The sequence below is a fragment of the Manis pentadactyla genome, chromosome 11, assembly GCF_030020395.1.
Source record: "Manis pentadactyla isolate mManPen7 chromosome 11, mManPen7.hap1, whole genome shotgun sequence".
NCBI classification, from domain to species: domain Eukaryota; kingdom Metazoa; phylum Chordata; class Mammalia; order Pholidota; family Manidae; genus Manis; species Manis pentadactyla.
In genome coordinates, this window is record NC_080029.1 from 123,907,855 (window position 1) to 123,929,789 (window position 21,935).

The 21,935-nt window shown below is 38.3% G+C and overlaps 1 protein-coding gene across 5 annotated transcripts in view; it reads left to right on the forward strand.

Moving 5' to 3' along the window:
• Window positions 1-21,935, forward strand: part of SCAPER (S-phase cyclin A associated protein in the ER) — a 539,898-nt gene that overhangs the window by 387,322 nt on the left and 130,641 nt on the right. For all 5 annotated transcript variants that reach the window (XM_036907601.2, XM_036907605.2, XM_036907603.2 and 2 more), the window contains one exon: window positions 9,080-9,195. In XM_036907601.2, coding sequence (XP_036763496.2) covers window positions 9,080-9,195 — 116 coding nt within the window. The remainder of the gene's footprint in view (window positions 1-9,079; window positions 9,196-21,935) is intronic.

Here is a 21,935-nt window from a genome sequence, read left to right on the forward strand (position 1 = left end):
CAAGAGTAAACTCAAAATGGATATAAGACATGAAACCATAAAACTCTTAAAAGAAAACATAAGCAGAAGTCTTTTGAACATAATCAGGAGTAATTTTTTCTGGACACATCTCCCCAAGCAAGGGAAACAAAGGCAAAAATAAACAAGTGAGATGACATGAAACTAAAAAGCTTCTGCACAGCAAAGGACACTATCAACAAAACAAAAAGGCAACCTACTATATGGGAAAATATATACATAAGTGATATATCCAATAAGGGGTTAGTATCCAAAATATATAAAGGACTCATGCAAATCAAAACCAAAACCCAGTTAAAAATGAGCATAAGACTTGATTAGACATTTTTCCCAAAGAAGACATACAAATGGCCAACAGGCACATGAAAAGATGCTCCACATTGCTAATAATCAGGAAAATGCAAATCAAAACTGCAAGAGATATCACCTCACAACAGTTAGAATGGCCAGTATCCAAAAGACAAGATATAACAAGTGTTGACGAGGATGTGGAGAAATGGGAACCCTCCTATAGTGTTGGTGAGAATGTAGATTGGTACATCTGATGTGGAAAGCAGTATGGAGGGTTCCTCAAAAAACTAAAAGTAGAAATACCATATGACCCAGTGGGAATTTACCTAAAGAAAACAAAATCCCCTACTTGAAAAGATACATGCACCCTATGTTTATTGCCACATTATTTACAGTAGCTAAGATACAGAAGCAGCTAAAATGTCCATTGATAGATGAATGGATAAAGAATATGTGGTACATATACACAATGGAATGTTATTCAGAAGGAAATCTGCCATTTGCAACAACATAGATGGACTTAGAGGGTATTATTCTAAGTGAAGTAAACCAGGCAGAGAAAGACAAATACCATGTGATTTCACTTACATGTGGGATCCTAAAACAAAACAAAATGAATAGAACAGCAGTGGACTCGTAGACACTGGGAAGCGACTGGTGGTTACCATGGGGGAGGGGTTGGGGTGGGCGGGTGAAACAGGCAAAGGGGATTAAGAGACACAAAATCTCAATTATAATATAAATTAGTCACGGGGATGAAAGTACAGCATAGAGAACATAGCCAATAGTTCTGTAACATCTTTCTATGTTGACGGTAGCTATACCAGTTGTGGTGAGGATTTAGTAATTTATATAACTTGAATAATTCTGTATACTTGAAATCAATATCATATTATAGATGAAGTACACCAATAAAAATATATATACATATATACTTAAAAAATGATAGCAAGATGAGTCAGGCAGGACATAAGCAAAGATGCAGTTGGCATTCACGTCACTGGCCTCTTCTCTCCAGGCTTGTCCCTAGGCAGGCTGAGGACCTGGGACTGTCTTGCTTTGCCTTGTCAGCACAAGTAAAGACCAGTAGCCTTTCCAGTTTGTAGCCTACTTGTATGCTTGCCTTGACTTTCCTAGGCACATTAGTATTTCTAAAACCTTTTCTTTCTCATTGTGGATTGATGGGTTTTTCTCTCCTCTTAAGACAATTTCTGATGTTAAGAGTTGCAGAAATGACACATTTATTCTTTGATTCAGCTACTATTTACTGAATGCCTACTTTTTTCTAGACCTTATATAAACATAATCCCAGCTGTCAGAGAGCTCACAGTCTACTTTGTGATTAAACTGAATAACCAGCATGGTCTAATTTACAATTAAATAATAGAAAAATGAGCAAAAAACTATACATGTTACAATGGAGAGAGAGGAACATTCCTCTTTCCTTGCCATCTCGGTGGAGAATAATCTCTGAGCTCCAACATCTGCTCCCCGGTTGCTGCTGGACCTAAAGGACTTTGTCCATGTTACTGGATTTTGTCCATACCACTTCCTTGGCCAAGACAAATTCTCCTAGGTCTCATGGTCCTGAGTTGCTTCATCTCTAAACCTAAAATTGCTTAGGATATTTAAGATGCAGGAATAAGGGGTAAGAAGAACTGCTGTGGTAAGTCTCCTCAAATTCTGCTGTAAACCAGTGGGTAACCTGGAAGCTGGGGAAGGGAGAATAAAGGAATTGTACATGGAACCTCATATGTAGATCCTTGACTTTGGGTCCTTTTTCTTAATTTGATAGCATGATAACTAATCAAAAGAACCATTTTTTCTTCTGTGTGCATATAGCTCTTTGAACATCCCTTCATCGCAGCACCTACCTCACTGTATTGCATTTATCTACTTTAAGTCTATCGCTGTGACTATGAGTGCCGGGTCTGAATCAGTGCCTGCCACTTGGCAGCTTTGGAGAGATCAGAATAACTTTATTTTGAGTTTTGTTGGATTGCAGTAATAACCTCTCTATACTAATCTTTGGTCATCTGTCTCACAAGCTCAAAGAGAAGGAGTAAGAGCACACAGGTCTCCCGTCCTGCTTTCACCCTTTGGTTCCCGCACCTCCCCCTCGCATTTACCCTGCCCTCATCTCACTTAATCCAAACAGGTCAAAAATGGTATAATTCAGCTCCCTTAGGGAGAGCCTTCAAAAGGGTCCAAGTTCTGATTAGCATCACAAAGGAATTGTTCCCTTCATCTAGAGAAAGCTTTTCCTGCCTCTCTCAGCCTCACTTACCTTATTATTAGCCTTCAAACTGTATGTTTTGATTTTACTCTCATTGACACCACATTCCCACACATTGATAATTTCCTTATGATATTCTTGACCCCAGTACCTGAGTCCTTTCAAGTTTGAGTGTCTACAGCTGAAAAGCTGAGCCTAGATATTTATGTAGATTAATGGAATAGGAAGACACCAGCATTAGAAGGCTTAGAAGGGAAAAGTCATATAACAGAACAGGGATTATCAGCTCGTTACACTTGCTTCTTTTAAGCTAACATTAACAGGTGAAAACAGTAGAGGAGTAGAGATGATGTCCTTTAAGTGTTAGGAAAGTTTTCTATATGGGAAAAACAACCATACAAGAATTCATTCCAGATCTTCTCATCTCTTATAAATTGGGCTACGGAGTTCTAAATTTCAGATTTGCCAAAACTTACTTGTATTATCTCCAAACAGGTCTTAAGGTGCCACCAGATGCTCAGAACAAATCTAGTCTATCCTGCTAATGAACATGCAAACAATTTTCCCCATCTGCCACCTCTGTCTAAAAGGCTAGGAAGGCCTTCCTCCTTGATCACAAAGAACATAATCACTGTCTATAGAGAAGTCAAGTACAAAGGCCACCAGCCTTCAGAGGCCACCAAAGATTAACAGCTGCCTCTCTTTGATTGGGAAAGGCAATAACAGTTACTCTAGTTAATAATTGAATGGATTCCCAGGCCATGTAATTCAGATTGAAGCTGTCGTTTCTTGCTGGCCTTTAGCTAAACTGGGTTATTACAATGGAGCTGCTAATCCTATTAGTCAGTTTTCAGTCTCACAGTGGGAGAGAGCAGAGGAAGGCAGAGCTATTAAGGTGTTGTACCAGGTCCATAAGTAAAAGCCACACGTTTCATCTTTAGAGGTATTTTTTTCTCACTCAAATCAAAATGATAGAGCTCTTTATGAAAGTTCCAATTTCATACGTCTGAATGCAAAGTATTTGGAAGAGGGGTAAAAGGAAAAAGGAAAGGTTATCTAGTTCATCTTTTCTAGCTGAGATGTTTCCATTTGTTGAACAAATTTTGCTGGTGCCTACTGTGTGTGCATCCGGTGCTCTGCCCTGTGGAGAATGCAGAGATAGGAGAGTTTAGGCTTTACAGTTTGGTACACGAACATAAATAACTCCGGGATAATGTAGAAGATGATGAGGGCCACAAGAGAAATACAGTTAAATAAAAAGACCTTTGGCTTAAGTTGAGGGGATCAGGAAAGGCTTTATGAAAGAAGCAACATTTGAATTGGTTTTTAAAGGATTGAAAGATAGCATTTGTACCTTACAAGTTGAGAAGGGGGCAGTGTGAATGAGTGAATAATTATGGTTAAGCATTGTTAGCATACTTGCTTTTTTCTAAGCACTGAGAAGGATCGGAACAAGTATAAGAAGACACATTTGAGGAGCATTCATTCTCTCTGTGGCATTAAAGCATTCAGGAATATGCAGAGAGCAGCATAAGGAAGTACCAGAAGATTGACACAAGAAGTTAGTTTGGTGGGAATAAAAAGGGAAAGCACATGGAAGGCTCTCTACATCCTTTAAGTCCACCTGGATTGTTGTGTAAAAGTGATTTCCATTTTTTATTTGCATATGGAGTGTTTAATGATACATGCTTAAGAAGGTGGATTTTTTTCCCCTTAATTTTAACATTTGGACAGCTCATCTTTGGGCCAGTTTTTCCTTTTCTTTCATCCTGAGGTGAAAAAGTTGTAAGATATCATAGGATTGCTTCATCCACCTTTATGTATGGCAGGGAAAAAGCTGTTGATTTGTGCTGTGTTAGGGGATGTGATCTGTTAGGAGGTGTTCTCCTTGCTATGCAGTACAGGCCTCTGTATTGTGTTAACCAGTCTGTCATATCTCACAAGACATTTTCCTAAGGAAATCCTTTCATTTCTTCATTCTTTTGTTCAGTCATTCATCCATCGATATTTACCATTCCTGTTCTGTGCCAGGACTGGGGCTTCAGAGATGACTCAGCTGCCGTTCTTGAGCAGCTTACAGACACAGAGAAGGGGCTCCGGGTAGGGCAGATGTGGTGGGACGAATAGGAGTTGAGAAGTTAGGAGAATACTAGGCAATGTTTCCATCTGGCCAGGCTCTAGGAAGAGAACCCAGAAGTAGCTTGTTACTCTCTAACCCAGAAGTGCACATAACCAGGGCCCTCCTTGACTCTGGGGGAGATTTGTGAGATTTTTTATTTCACATTTAGTTTTGCTTTTTCTTCATTCCCTTGAAAAGCTGCAAATTATAAATTAAAACTTCAGTGTTCAAAAGTACATTAGTAAAAATTTGGTTTTGGATGCCCTATATCTTCCTGAAATTGGCTTATTTTTTCCTGCTTAATGTCTGGTAAGAGCCTATGTCTTAAGTTTTTCAAGAGGTCACATCCATGTCGTTGGCTCTGCATAAAAGGCTTTAGTTTTGTTTTGTTTTAATGTATACAATAAAATGGTCTGCTTTTGCTCAGTTCTGCTCCCCCCTTCTGCAGTGCTGCTCGAGTCTCCCACTGTGAAAAGACCTCTTGAGAGCAGCAGTGATGCAGATTTGTTTCCCTGCAGTTTACAGCAATGGGTGCATCTGCTTGGCTTGCAGAGTGATATACTGTGTTTTCGAGTTGAGAAATATGAATATGTAAAGGCTTTACATTGAGGTGGAATATGAATGGAGAGTTCTTTCCTTGACGGTTATTAAGGAGACTCAAGGTGAACATAGTCTTCAATCTTGAAAAACTAAATTCTTTGGTCATGAAGCTCAATTCTGGTGAAAAACTCTTCTACAAGGTGGAATGGAGGGTTTTATCCTGGGATTATACCAGGGAAATAATGGAGTGTGTTTTCATAGTTAAAATAGTGTAAAAGTCCCTTTGTCAGCCTTCTTTGTAAAAACTGTCATTCAACAACCATTGATAAGGCACTTGCTTTTGCTTTTGGTGTGTAACCTATAGTAATATAAATCAAATCAGTGATTGCTTCAGGGAGGAGGTATTGACTATGAAAGAGCATGAGGGAACTTTCTAGGGTGATGGAAACGTTCAAGTCTTGATAAGCTTTCATCAAATTTAATTAAATGGTGTACTGCTTTCCATAGTGACTGTACCAATTAACATTCCCACTGACAGTGTACACAGATCCTCTTTTCTCCATGATCTCCGTACCAACACTTATTTCTTAGCCTTTTAATAAAAGCCATTCTGACTGATGTGAGGTGGTATCTCATTGTGTATTGATTCGCATTTTCCTGATTAATGATGTTGAGCATCTTCCCATGTGTCTATTGGCCATCTGTATCTTCTTTGGAAAAATGTCTATTCAGGTCCTCTGTCCATTTTTTTTAATTGGCTTATTTGTCTTTTGATGTTGAGATATCTGAATTCTTTATATATTTTAGATATTAGCCCCTTATTGGATATATCTAAGTGTCCATGAATAAAGGAATGGATAAAGAAGGTGTGGTACATATATACAATGAAATATTATTCAGCCATAAAGAAGAATTAAATCTTGTCATTTGTGACAGCGTGGACCTAGAGGCTATTATGCAAGTGAAACAAGTCAGACAGAGAAAGTCCATATGATTTCATTTATATGTGGAGTCTAAAAAACAAACCAAACAAAACAGAAATAGACTCATAAACATAGAAAACAGAGTGGTGGTTGCCATAGGTGTGGGGGTGGTGCAACGGGCAAAATAGGTAAAGGGGATAAAGTGGTACAAACATCTAATTATGAAGTAAATCATAGGGATGAAAGTACAGTCTAGGGAATATAGTCAATGATATTGTGGTATCTTTGTATGATGACAGTTAACTACACTTACGGTGAACATTTCATAATGTATGTAATTGTTGAATCACTGTGTTGTACACCTGAAACCAATATAATATTGTATATCAACTCTACTTCAATCTTAAAATGTTGAATGGTATACTTAAAGTTTGAGTCTTTCATCCAGTAGTAAAGTAAAAATTTTTTTAAATAACCAATAAACATAAGGTATTCAATCTCATTGCTTAGCAGGAAAAGACAAATAGAAACCAATAAAATGGCAGTGCATGCCCATTAGAATGACTAAAGTTAAAAAAACGGATAAGACCAAGTTTGGTGTGAATGTGGAATAACTTAAATTATCGCTGCCCTGCACTGTGCACATGAATTGTTCTGAATACTTACAGAGCTGTTTGGCTCTAGCTCATAAAACCGGACCGAGCATATGGTGTGACTCAGCAGCTCTTCTCTTAAGCATGTACCCAGCATAGCTACGTAGGAGATGTGCCCAAATACATGTACAAAAATGTTTAAAGTTGTGTTGTTCAGAGTTTCAAAGGGGAAATGACCCAAATGTCAATCATCAGTGAAACATTTAAATAACTTGAATATATAATTAGGCAAAGAATAATACACAGAAAGGAAAAATGAATAAAACACTGTTACAGGCAGTAATATAGATGAATTTGGAGGGGGGAAAATGAGCAAGGAAAGCTAGATACTGTAGAATATACAAAGTTTGATCCTATTTTTATAGAATCGAAAAGAAGACAAAGGAACCTATGATTTTAGAAGTCAGGGTAGCCTTTTCATTTGGGAAAGAGGGAAAGAGTGAGTAGGATTGGTACCTGGGATATATGGCATGATAAAAAGCTTTATTTCTTAATTCTGGATTTGTTACAGAGTATGTTCAATTTGCCATAAGTCATCCAGATATACAATCATGATTAGTACAGTTTTCTCTGTGTATGTTATGTATTAATACAAAAAGCTATTATTTTCTAATTATACAGAATCCTAATTTATGAAGACAGGATAGTAACAGCATTATGGTTTTAAATAAATTATTAAAACACTTGGGTTTTTCAATATCCTGATTGTTTTATTGCAAAGAAACATTTTTTTCATTAATAAAATAACTAATTTTTAATCTTAAAAGTGTCAGTTCTTGTCTAGGATTCACAATGAACTTATTATCACCTCAAATATATATTGTGCACAGAGTAATTGAATGATTAAGATAATACACTACTGAAGTCCAGGCATGTACTGAACCCAATAGTCGGTGGTCCACATCAAGCAGGCAGAGCCCTGTGTTTAGAATGTCAGAAGAATCAGGCCTGTGTGTAACTCCCCCATTGCTCTCCCCCACAAAAAAAATACCTCAGTATTTCAAAGAACTTGCAAGGCTTGAGGAACTGTAAAATGTTATTAGAAGAAATGTAAGGTAGCAGTGTAAAAAGGTTTTTTTTTTATTAGTTTGCTAGGGCTGTGGTAACAAAGTACTACAGACTGGATGACTGAACCAACAAATTTATTTTCTCACAATTCTGGAGGCTGGAAGATCAAGATCAAAGTGTTAGCAGGTTTAGTCATTCCTGAGGCCTCTCAGGAAGGGTTATAAATGGCAGCCTTCTTGTCACGTCCTCACATGGCCTTTTCCCTATGCAAATGCATCCCTGTCTTTTCCTCTTACAAGGGCGCTAATCATATGGATCAGGGCCCCAGCCTAACAATCTGTAAAACTTCAAGAATTTTAACTTAATCACATCTTTAAGGACTTTGTATCCTCAAATACAGTTACATTCTGGGGTACTAAGTGGTTGGGACTTCAACATGAGAACTTAGAGGGGCACAATTCATCCCATAACAGGTTGCTATCCTATTTTTTGTATATATCGGTATAGGATTCTGTGTATGCTTAAAAACTAATACAGTGTACCATAGAATCACTCTCCTCCTCTGCATGTCAGAGGAATGCTAAAAACTTGGAGAAGTTCCTTTCCACAAGAATTGTAAAATCAGTTCATAAATTGTATAAAAATAATCATAGGCTGAGTTCTAAAATAGTTATTTAATATTCTCCCCAAATTAGCTGAGGTAGCTAAAAAAAACCATATAAGCTAAATGGTTAGATATTAGATTATCTTGTATTATACTGAAGAAAAAAGTTCTAGGAGAGGAAATCTTTGTGAAAGTCACTTTGTCTTATTAGGTGATAATTTAGGTGATAATTAACATTACAAGATCTGGATTTCAAAAGTCTTGCTAAAAATGTCTGTATAAAATGGTTTTTCCCTCTGCTTCAAGTGCTTCATCCCTTTCCTTTTTCTTTTTCTTGCCTTAAAAGAGAAGCCTATGCTGACCTTTTCCCCAGTATGTAATTGGTTCCTCCATTATTTTCATGGAGCACCTTTCCTTTTTCTTCAGGCTACGTATATAATTGAAATCATATTGTTTATAATCAGTGTTGGTCTCATCCACTGAATTTTAAGCTTCATGGCGGACAGCAGCTATGTCTGTTGTGTTCACCACTTTTGACCCACAGTTCCTAGCACTAAATAGGTACTCCATAAATACTTGTAAAGTAATTGAACCAACAGAATGTTTCACACTACAACTAAATATGTCATTTGGTTACAATGTTATGCCTGGGAAATTGGGCTAATTTCTATTTGTATTTCTGTCTAGAATGTGGCAGATCAGATTGCATTTCAAGTTGCTGGTGGATTAACAGCCCTTGAACACATTCTTCAAGTAGTGGCCCCAGGCACAAATGTGAACACAGTTTCACGGATTCCTCCTAAGTAAGTAAAGTTTTTTAATCTGTCTTCCACGTTTCATTTGTGAGTCATTTCTTCCCTATGCTTTCCATATGGGGGACCACAAGAAAACTGTATATGTGTTCTGGCTTGAGTAGCAAAAGTTTATACTCCCCATTAGCGGGAAAAACAGAGGTGCTCAACTTCACTTACAAAACTCAAATTGAGCCTAAAAAGCCTTATGAAGGAAACCTCTTTGGTCTATGACCTTCTCTAATCCTAAATCAAGAATTGATGAACTCATGGGCAGTTCTGACTGCTTGCAGAAATTGAACAGAAATGAACAGTAGTAACAGAATGCTAACTTCTTGTGTTGCATACAAAAAAAAGGTAAGTGCATTAACAAAAGCCTGAGCTGTGAAATTTGAAGACGTTCCTAACATACAGGAAGAGCAGTTTGAGGCCAAGGCTGCCAGTCTAGAGCCCCAGCCCGACAGCTGGGAACTGAATTGCAGCTTGGCCTGTAAATGCGTGTTGCTCTGTCATAGGATTCTGCACAGCCTTTATACCTAAGATCTGCTTTCCTGTTCTCTTAAGTCACCCTTTGGTCCCTAGCCACCTGGGCTGTAGTAGCAGACAGCATTATTTCAGAAGTATTGTGTTCCTGAGCTGTAGTATGCACAATACTGGATATTTAGTGGAGATTCTTACTTATAGAGTTTAAATGAGAGGTTTTAATAAAAGTTTATTTATGTCACTGCGAAAACTTTTAAATTATCTACTTAGTGCAATAAAAGTGAGTGCTTTATCTGTCCACTGGAAACAACAGAAAAAAAATTTCAAGAGTATGTTCATTTTTCCTGAGAAACATTTTGGTAAAATGAAAATAACACCTGCTGTGGAGTCAGACAAACCTGGATTTTACCTTTGCCAACTATGAGCTGGAAGAATTTGGGCAAACACCTTAATCTTGTGGCATCTCTTTCCTCATTTGGCTTTAAAGGGCAATCGTACGCACCAGAGCTACTGTAGGAATTAGTTGCAATAGTGTATATGAGAGTTCTTTGTAAACTTTAAAGTGTCATACAAATGTTAGGTGGCAGCTTATTTAAAGTAGTAGTCTTGCCTGGCATAACATGTTGTCTGACATGAGACATTTCTAAATACAAGCTCTGATACTGAAGTTAGTTTGGGTTCCTTTGCTCTACTGACAAAATGGAGATTAATGAAAGAAGGTACAGGTATCCTCTAAGTCAGAACTGCTCTGTCAGGCAGTTGTAACACCTAAAGAAGCCTCCTAGCCCAGGAGAGCTGGTGTCACTGTCACAACAGACTTGTCACTGACCATGTGCTGCTCAGCAAGGTGTCCTTAGTGTGTGTTAGCTGGCAGAGGCGGGGAGAAAGGAAGGAAAAGGTGAATATTGAGGTAAGAAATAGCATCTCATTCTTGGGCAGTGCTTTGCTATCTGTTGATGATCTGTATTGTCCACCCTACATGTGCCTGTAGTTCTTTGGTCTCTGTTTTGGTGGGTCGTTTGTTTTCTGGTAGCCTTCAACATACATGACCCTGACCTGTCTGGCTGGAGACCTAAATTAAACACCTGTTTCCCAAAAGCTACTTCTGTCGTTTTGTCATTCTGGCACTTATCAGTGCCTCTCCTTTAGGGAACTGAAGAGGTTTCCAGAGTTCCTTGAAAAAACCTAAGCAACAATTAGCATACCTGCTTTGGAAAGGCACCTGGGTCCTGAGAGTCCAGACGGGTTCTCCTCTGATGACCACCAGCTGACCACAGTGCCTGGACGGAGAGCTGTGTCTTCATCTCACCTTAGGCACTTCACACTGAGTGAGGCCAGCACTCAGGGCTGTGGGCGTCTAGCATTGACTCAAGGATACTCCTGTCCTGAGCACAGCTTAAGATCATGACTACTTTCTGAACTAGCCTCATTTCTAAGAGCTAAAGTATTGAGGCTATGAGAATGTTATGCTGCTTACTCCAAGAGGGCAAGAGAAATTCCATGATTATGTTAGATTTAGATGTAGACTCACTGGTGGGCATGAGTCAGTTGCTTAATTCAGAAAGTATTCTTTCTCATATTCTCTCTAACTCCTATTCTGCACAAGCCCGTGCCCTGGTGCTGGGCCTTCTCTAGTCCCTGGCCATACTTCCTTAGTCCCTGGGTACTACCTTTGCTCTTAACTTGCCCAGATCCTTCCTTGCATCCATGATGAGCTCCCACCCCTCAACTCCATGAACTTTCTGCCACCTTAGCTCATTATGTTTTCTTCCTCTTCTGGCATTTCATGGCTCTTAACTAGAGAGGCCCATTTTTTACTATCCCGGTTAGTTATTTTTTCTCAGTGATAACTAGCCGAGGATTTGAGAACTTTTAGCCACCATGTAGTACCATTTACTATGTGGATATCTCAGCAGTTACCATGGGGATCACCTGTTATTACTGCCCCTGCGTCCCTGAGCGCTGTGCGTGGATAAACCAGCTCCCTGCTTCTCTTTCCTCACCACCCTGCCCAACTCCCTGTTCACTCTGGATAGTACTTCAGCAGTTGTCCTGTGTTTATTGCTAGGTAACTTCCTGTGACTGAGTATTTTCTTCCAGCAGATATTTTTAAACATGAAATTGAAAATTACACCTGTTTCTGAAAATTTAAACTTTTGAAACCTTTCAGAATCTTCAGTGGGTTGCTTTGCTTTTGATAGAAGTAGGGAAGTTCATTAAACTGCTTGAATCCTTTTCAAATTAACACTGAAAGGTCTTGGGCAGGATGTGGTATTCCAAAATCAACCTTCTTAGCAGCTGTGCCATAGTAATTGTTTTCAGTGCTAAGAAAGCTCACCCTGAAACAAGGAAGTTTTCATCTCATGTTGTATCTGTATCTACTTTTGGGATGACCCATGCTATTCTGCCTCCTAACTTTAACTGCAGAAAACAAGTGTGAAAGTATAAATGACATATTCTAGCCTTTTCTTTGGTTTAGACTAATAACAGTTGTTAAGATAGCTTTTAATATTTGAAAATAAGTGGTGGTTTGTCATTTTCCTTCAGGCATAAAGAACTCCCTAAGTTATATAAGTAAGAAGATGGATCTGCTATGACTACAAACTGTGGCCAAAACTTTGTGTCATGTCTTGCAGCATGTTTACATAGCGGCAGTGACAATAAAAGTGAGAGTGACACTTTGCTGGTGTTCCACATCTCCAAGCCCTTTTCAGGCAGCAGCAGATGTTCATATTTCACAAAGAAACCTGCAAAACTTCTGAGCCATCAAAAGTGGTCGCCAGCCTGAGTCTTCCCCAAAATACCTTTTACTTAGTTGGTGTTCCTAGTTGTTGACAGACACTCATGGACAACAGAGGCCAAATGGTTAACTCTTCAAGCTACTGTAGGTTGTGCTATTGGAGAACTAACCAGGCCTCTGTTTCTTCTCTCTACCTTGCTTATCTTCCTTCATTGTCCCTTTGGACATAATTTTTCATACAGAAGTAGTCTCATCAACATGAAGTAAGGCAGACAGCTTGGTATAGTGGAAAATATGCAGGCTCAGGAGTCAGTCTGAGCTTACATCTCTGCTTTTCACTTGTTAGCTATATGACCTTGGGCCAAATTACTTTCTGGAACAGAGCTTCAATTAAATGGCAACACTACCATGTAGGGTAGGGCTTGTTGACTATTGTGAGAATTAAAGTGGCATGTGTTTATTAAGTGTCCTGCACAAAGAGAACACTTAGTATCAGTGGCTTTTGTTGTAGTTACTGTTTTGACTCTACATTACCCTACTTAATTACTGAGCTTTATTTAAATCTCTAAGTCTGTGCCATGTTTGCTTGTAAGACACTGTGGTCTATTAATTTTACTTGGGCATTTGTCTTTTCACCTTGAGTTCAAACTTCATCCTGGTATATTTTAGCTTAGTCTGTCAAGATCCTTTTTGGATCTTGATTTGACGCTAATTTAGATTATTTTTCTCTAACTTTGTGCCAGCCCTAAAGTTGATGTGTAGAACATATGTGTCTTTATCTAAATCATTGAATAGTTCACTTAGCAGAGTACACTTATTAATGTACTGTGTTGCCAAGTACTCCATTTGTTGTACTGTCATCTCCCCAAATAAACTGTAACTCCATGGGATCAGAGACCATAGTAAATGCATTATTTGTAAATCATATGGCACCTTAATAACTATGGTTTGAATACATGAATGAATTCCTTTCCTGAGAAATAGAAGTGAAGCAGTAAAAGAGCATACTGCGTCAAATACTTGACTCTGTGGACTTAAAATCTGATCATATGTCAACCAAATAGGGCCCTTCTGATTTTAAACATTGTTTTAACTAGACTTTAGAAATTTTTTTATTCTGTTTTTAAATTTCTGTAAATTTTATTGTATGTCATGTATTTGTGACTGCTACTTACTTGGAAGGCCTAAGGCAATGCTGGAGCTGCTTTCTTGGCCGTTGTCCTTCTCACGGCTTTAGAACCAGGACACACTGGTATGCATGACATTGACCCCCTTTTAAACTGTGGTGAAAAATAGATCCTCCCATGTCTGTGGCCTTTATAAAGTATAGCTGTCTATTCATATCAAACAGATTAAGTTGCTTTTTCACTTTTTCTATAGTATATAACTCATCTATCTGCCTGTAATCAGTGTTACTCAGGTAGAACAGTAGTTACTTCATATCATAAAATAAATTTAAAGCAATGTGATGTGGAGCTTTGCATATTGGGGAGATAATTTATAAGGTATCGCACATTTATTCTCCAAAGTAAAATAAAATAAAACCTGTGCCTTCATGCAATTTATTCACTTGGCAGTATTGTTTTAACTTGATTCTTTGATGAGGAGACAGACTTTAGTATTTATTGGGTCCTAGGTACCAGTTACTATGCTGAACACTTTGCACAAGTTACCTTGTCTATGCCTAACAGTTACCAGCAGCTTTGTATATGGCCCACTACCAGAATGAGGGTTGGCAGCAGTCACATTTAGGGCATGACTGCAGCCTGAGAGAGCCAGCATATCCCTTTTGAAGGAGTATTTATTCTTTGCAAATGGCAGAGAATTTCAGAATTGCTCTCCTATGACTATTAAGGTTTCGTCTCAAAAAGCTTCTGTTTCCCTCTCTTGGTTTTGTGATACTCATAGGGTGGACAATTCTGCAGTTAAGGGCTTCCAATCATCATATCCAGGGACACTATTTTCCAGGGATTCCCTTCCTGTGATCATCTGTAAGCACAGTGTAGACATAGGAATGGGATTGCCACATCTGGGAACCATTTGATATAGACCCTGTTCTTAAAGAACTTACAGTCATAGAAAATGAGATGGATTAAACTCTTACTGTCATTAGTAGTAGCCTGCCACGTTATTACATCTGTGGAATAGCCACTGGTAGTATACACAAACTCCTCATAAAAGGAGTGTTTTGCTACGTACACAGTGACTGCAGATTTAGTCTCCTGAAATGCTTGACCTGTGTGCCCTGTAGCTTGCTTCTTGTTCGGGTCTCCACTCACTTGTCTCTTCTCTTTGGGGCTCATTTACTGTTAAATCTTTGCCTTTCTCTTCAAATTGCAACATAATCCAAAGTCCACGAAGCCAGTTTTCACCGTGAGCGACCTTCCATGCTACCTTCCCATCTCTCCTCGTGGATTGTCATGTTCACGGCGGCTCCGTCCCTTTGTTTGTGTCCTCCTTTCTTCCCAATGTTACGAGTGCTGCGTGTTCTGGGCACTGCACCCATGCCTCTTCTAAGCAGCTGTATTTTATGCCGTGCAATGCCTCAGTGGTTGTAGCTGATTAAACCAAGCCTGGAAATTTGACTCAAGAGGAACCAATCTGTGGACCAGCCAGCAATATTGGACCTAAAACCCAGCCCATAAAGTTAAACAGGGCTAGTGAAGTTTCTCTCTCAAGAACTTGCAGTTAGAAAATTGTAAAAGTCCAAATCATTTTTTTCTTGTGTATTTCAATTTGAAAACTCATGAAAAGTTACCTCTGGGATGGCCATTAGAGGACTATGTTCACTCCAAGTTTAGCAGACTAATGAAAGCCATTTGGGAAAAATAGAAAAGACCAGAACTGCTTAATGAGAGTAAAAGGGCTGGAAATGAGAATGGGTCTGGTCCTCAGAGCTGGCACTGTTGCTGTCCTCCTAAGGTGAAGTAGTCATTTTCTCCTGGATTCACATGGAAGTTCCAAATAGCCTTACAATAAATCCCTTATTTTACTTGTAATATTCTGAGTGAATTTCTGTCCCTTGCAACCAAAAGAACCTGCTACTTATAAATACAAATATTAAAGACTTTTTAAATTCTAGATGGGTTGAAAATATTTGACTGTGTTATAGAGCCTTCCCTGTGACCTCATAGATATTTTTCTAAACTTTTCATATCAAGAAAGGATGAATGAATGCCCACAGTTTAAAGTAGAGATAGAGCACAGCACACTCTACAAGTTCTCTAAGGCATCAGTCTATTTACAAACAACTGAAAGTGTATTTCCTTAGACTCTGCTCTTCACTTCAGACTTGATCCTAATGGGCCATAGTCCAACTTTTTAATAAAAAAATAAGTTTGTTCATGAGGAATTTAATAATTTCACCGGTTATTTTCTGAAATTAGAAACCAGTTGCCTATTTTGAAGATGAGACTGAGATGTTTAGAAGGTGAGAAGATTGCATGAGCAGTTATCCCTCCCCCCTCAACTCCTGGCAGCAATGGTGCAGCTCAGAACATTAATCCTGCACTGCAAGATAAAGTTTTATTATATTTTTAAGGACTGAATAATGTGCCTTTATTATTAGACTGAACAGTATAGTCTCAACTGCCAGGGGAAAGATACAGCATTTATAAAGACAAATGATCCTTGTTAGTCGTGTCGTTTTATAGTACTTCAGAGAAGGAAGGAAAGCATTGGCTTATATCATTTCAGGCAAGCTTTTTTGGAATTGCAGTTCTGCCCCCCTCAGGGAAATCAAGCAGTATCTCCATATTATTAGACATTTATCCCAAAGCATGACACACTCAAGTACCTGACGCAAGTTTCAGGACACTGTGTCACCTCTTATTCCTCTTTCTCTCACCCGATGGGAAATACAAAACTTCATTGTAAATAAACTTGTTTTACCAAAATTGCACTGGTAGATGGTGGGTTCCTGTTTTCTGATAAAATTAGCAGTTCCAAACTTTTTTCTTAGCCTAGACTACCTTAAGGCATTTGCTCTCCATGTGGATGCTCTCAAGTAATATTCTGTTGGTTGGACATTTACTGTATCTACTTAAGAAAATCTTTACCTTGGACTATCATTGCTAATCATTCCTGGGACATTACTCACAACTTACCTGACTGAGGCTCTAACTTGCTTGCCCTTTCCTTTATACTAACGCTTTCTCCAGGGAATTATTCTCATTAACCCTAGCTAGTGATTCAGAAATCAGGTTATTGCCTTATTGAAAATCAAAATCCATATAAATAGTTCTCTGCATTGACCTTTGGGTTAGTTTAAATACACCTTTTGTATACATAATGTAAACTTCACTTTTTCAAATTGATGCACTCCAGCAAAGATAGTTGTAAAGCTAATTTCTATTAAGTGAATCTAATTTTCTTACTAATTTCTTTTATAAAGTCAGCGATGTATTTCTATGGGGAAAGTGTCAATGCATTAAACAATTAATGTAGACCTTGTGGCTAGGTCCTTTGGTGTTCTAGATACTGTAACACAGCAGTCACGTTGAAAACACTCTGCAGCACTTTCAGAATTATGAATTATTTAGCACTTCCCTGATTTTGTAACCTCTCTTCTCTTGTCACCTTCTCAGACTTGGATTCTTGAGAAATACCTACAAAGGATGAATATTATATAATATTTTATAAATACATACCACAGTCTAACATAATGTATATTAGGCTAAAATTTACTTCTGTAAATGTATTTACTTTTCCATTTAGTTCTACAACTCAAGCCAGAAATATCTGTGTTTAGAATTAGAGAAAAGGGAATATAATGCACTGATGGATTAAACTCAGTTAGGATTTAGAGTGAGGGTATTAGAGTTCAAGTTCCAGCTTTGCCAGTATTTGACATGAGACCTATCTCTTAAGATATTATTGAGCTATGGTATTATTTCATCTGGGAAATGGGGAAAAAATTCCTATCTCACAAGGTTGTTGTGAAGATGAAATGCTAATATGTGTAAAGGGGCTTTGTGCATTGTCATTCTCTAGCGTAGGACACCAGAGGCATTTGGGGCAGAGTGCACACTTGTCCTGCACACTCCAAGGTGTGCAGCGCCTCTTGGCTCATTAAATACATCTGTCCTCAGTCATTGTCACGACCAAATATGTCATCACACATTTCCACATATCACATACCAGATTGCTGCAGTCCTCAGTGAGAACTGTGTGCTGGGCAGTAGAGTTGTGGAAATAAATAAAATATTGTTCGTGCCCGCAGGGGGCTCACTCATTAGGAGGTGAGCTAAACAGGGCAAGAAGTAATTGAGTACAATGGCCTAAGCGTAACAATAGAAGTAGGCACCGAGTACAGAGATAGCACTTGAGTAATTAACTGCCAGAGGAAGACACGGAGTCTTTCCTGGAGAATATAATAACATCCGAACTGGTTTTAAATAATAAATGCAGAGTTTTCCAGATTAACAAATCCTCCTAGGCAGAGAGCACAGCACGTGCAAGATCATGGAGGCCTGACATACTTACTAGCATATGCTTGGGGAGCTGTAAACATTTTGGCATTTATTAGAACACAAATGTTCCAATATCAATAGAACAACATAAAACATATTTACGTCTGAATGAACTGGGCAATGACTAATTCAGGGAAAAGAAAAAGGTATTTATTCCTCATTTATTTCACTTTTTGGAGAAAAAAGTTCATATCAGTTTGATTTACTCATCTTTTTATGATTGCTGCCACTATCTTAATTGAAGACTATTGCTTATGCTATTTTAACCAAACACAAAGAGGAATTAAGTCATTTAACACACTTTTATTGCCATGCAGTTAGCACTTTGTTTAGTATTGTGAGTTAAAGATTAGTGAGAGAGAGAACCTTTGCAGAGGAGTTGTTCTGAACCCCTGCAAAACACTTGGTTTCACCAGAAATGCGGGAGTATGAAAACTGTTTAAAAATATATTACATTTATTTAACGTTCTTTGCCATATCTCCACCAATTTATCACCTTATATAAATGAAGAAACTAATCCTTAAAAAGACTGAATGAATATGGAGGAAGTAAAGAATACAAAGTCAGGACAAGAGGAAAGATAACAAAATGGGAGAGGCCACAGTCTGGGATAGGTTAAGTCATTTTTAGCATAAGCATGTGTGTTTGGAGAGCAGTAAATAATAAACAGGAAAAAAATCAGATGCAAGTAAGGAGAGAGAGAACTGGATAAACAAGAATACACATGAAGGGCAAAAAAGTCACTTTCCTTAACAGATAACAATTAAGGTGAGGGAAAAACACAGAAATCTAAGGCAGAAAGAAGAAAACTTGTGGAGTTCACATGTAATGGTCTCCATCTCTCTGAAGGAAGAGAAGAGGTAATAATATGGGAAGATGAAAGGAGTAAGGATGGAATATGCTGGAAAGCAGGGAAGGTCTGAGACAGTCACTGTGGGAAGCACATCGCATTGATTGTCAGTAAGTCAGCTTATGGGAGGTGCAGGGATAATCTGGCAAACACAGCCCTGGCACAAGTCCACAGGATGCTCAGCAGGACAGTCAATGAAGAATAGGGGGCATGGTGCTGGCAACTGGGACGTGGCAGAAGAACAATTACGGAATTTTAGAATCCTGTGTCACCACTGTTGTCAGGCTTGACCATGAGTGTCCAGGCCGGGGAGTGGAAGTAGGTAAGATGACACAGCTGGAGAATCAGGAGAAATTGATGAACCGAGTATCTTGGTGGGAAAAAGACGAGACAGGGTATTTTATCAGACTGAGAGCGCTTGAGGGAAAGTTTTAGGCCGCGACCAGAGCGGCCATGAGCACAGGATGCGCTGGGAAGTAGCAGCAAGGAGCAGAGCAAACAGGAAAGCTGGCAAAGGCCTGCCACTGATTATGTGACACCAGTGCTGCATGTGAATCACCTGGGGTTCTGTTAAAATGAAGGTTTGTATTCAGTAAACCTACACATGAACTGAAACTCCATTTCTAATGAACTCGCAAGCCGTGCCAGTACTGCTGGTCCATGGGACACATTCAGAGTAACAAGCTTTTAGAAGAGTTCTTCTCAGTTCAGTTACTTTCTCCACAATACACACGTGAGCCAGGCACCCCCACCAGCGATGTCTGTCATTCCATGAAGTACTCTAAAAAATAGCCTGGAAATGCTACTTAGAAATTCTAATTTGTATTCTTCTCTCATTAAAATACTTTCATACTGTAAGGTAAATTCTACCTGAAATAAGCAGGCAAAGAGAGGCAACAAAGGGCCAGGTAATTTATTTAAATACCCCCAGGTGAGGTTCTGTGGCCTTCTTGTCACAGGCCAGGGAAGTCACACCCGGTCAGGGAGGTGGGGGCTTATAAGGGATCAGGAGGGGGAGGAGTGGGCAAGCTATCCTAGGGGGCCTGGAGAGGTATGATTGGCTAAAGGTGACTTAATAGACAACTAGGAACTTTTTTCCTTCCAAGAGGGAGGAGGCTGACATCGGGTCTTAGTTGGCACATCAGGATGGAATTCAGGGAGAGCTGTCCCCTCTCCGTATATGGCACAGACTTTGGGGTCTGGTCTGTTCTCCCCCTATGGCATCTCTGTTCTGTTTGCATGTCCTTGTTTTTCCTTTCTCCAGCCTAACACATACATCAATAAAAATCATAAAAAACAAAAGAAAGACTGAGTGATTTGTTGTCAGTCATCAGATTGGCAGCCAGGACTGAGCATCCCATTGTGGTATTCTTCCTTCTATAGTTAATTACCTGCGTGGATCATGAGTGACAGAGGTGTTATCAATATGCAAGAATTTGTTAAAATTTCTTCTTTGCTGAGATAGTTACGATTTTGTCTTCAAAGAGCTTAAATTATGATTGGAGAGATAAGACTAATCAAGAAGTTATTCTACGTTGCACAATAAAAAATTAAATCCATTGAAGGTGTAAAGCAGAAAGTGCTATTTTATTTATTTCAAAGTTTGAGACTGTGAGGGTCCTTGGTGGATCTCTTACAAAATTGGTATAATTTATAGGGTGAGATGATGGCTATATTTTTTAAATATATGAGCATTTAACTTGAATTATTTAATTAAAATATCATTTTACTGGTATCTTATAAAAATTACTGTCATCATTCCTGCGAGCTGCTGGAGTTTTTTATTGTTATTGTTGTTATTTTGTAAGTTTCTTTCTTTATTTAGTTTCTTACTCTTGGTGAGAGAGGTACTGTTTTGATGATTGACTTGGGGGCTTAGGTTAGGGTTTTCTTGTAGTGATTTATTGGCACTGTTGTAGAATCATTTTGCCCACCTAACAGGCTGGGGGCCAGGGAGGGGCAAGAGGAACTAATCTAACAGAAACTGGGAAAGAGAACCAAAGCCACGTGGAACTATTTGCATGGATGAGACAGCATGTTCTGGGAATACCTATCAGTAAAGTCTAAAATAGAAATACAATGTTACCATGTTACCTTAAACACCATTTTCAGAACTTAAATTGGGTGGCAAGTATGGAGTAAGTTTATCATGAAATTTACTTCCCATCAGTAACAGATGCAGATGCTGTAGGGTTGGAAACCACGTGCTACCTCACGTGTTCAGTACGTCACAGCCCCCAGTAAACAATAAGTGAAATGATATTTGCCAGTGTGGATGAAATTTACAATACAATCCACTGTAAATAAACAATTCCTTATCTCTAGGCAGGATTATTTTAATATAATTCTAAATATCTATTTGTAGATCAAGGTTAAAAGTCAATAACCTCCAAGGCATTAAGGGAAAAATTATTTTGCAAGGCAGTTTGCCATAATGATTGAAAAATACTCTTTTCCATTTGACATATTGAGGCATTTTGTTTATGTCTCAAAAGGTTGCACAGAGATGGTTACAGTTGACAGCTGTTGTACCACTAATAAGATTAAAGTAAAGAAATTAGTTGTGTCAACTTTAATCTGCTGTTTAACACTGGAAACCACCTGGGGTCTTCTCCACAGCCAACACATTTAATCGTGAATTTAAAATTACATAACCAGATACTATGTCAGAACATAGCTAAAGACTTGCTAATTATAATTATCTTATTATTAGACAAGACAGAGTTTATCACTAGAATTTAAAATTAATGTTTTAATTTAATACTCAACCTGTATTTTTAAATGCATTATTGTAATCTTTGAGACATAACATTTTCTCAGTGGGAGGTTAATTTTAGGATATGCAGAGAGACTAATTAGGTTGGTGCCTGAAAATGTATGTGGCTTCCCATCTAAAGTTAGAATATGTCTCTAAGGAATAATTAAACTGCCTATTCTAATTGTACCTGATTCACCAATTAAACAAAAACTCTTTAGATAATACATGTAGTTGAAGATTTCTTCGTCCTCTGAGGCATCATTAAATTCAGAAAATTGTTTAATTTAAAAATTATGTTTGACGCTAAAATGTTATTGTAGAATATGATATGCAGTGTAATAACTATTTGTAATTATTACATTGTTTTTTTAAATTTTTTATTAAGGTATTATTGATATACACTCTTATGAAGGTTTCACATGAAAAAAAAAACAATGTGGTTACTACAT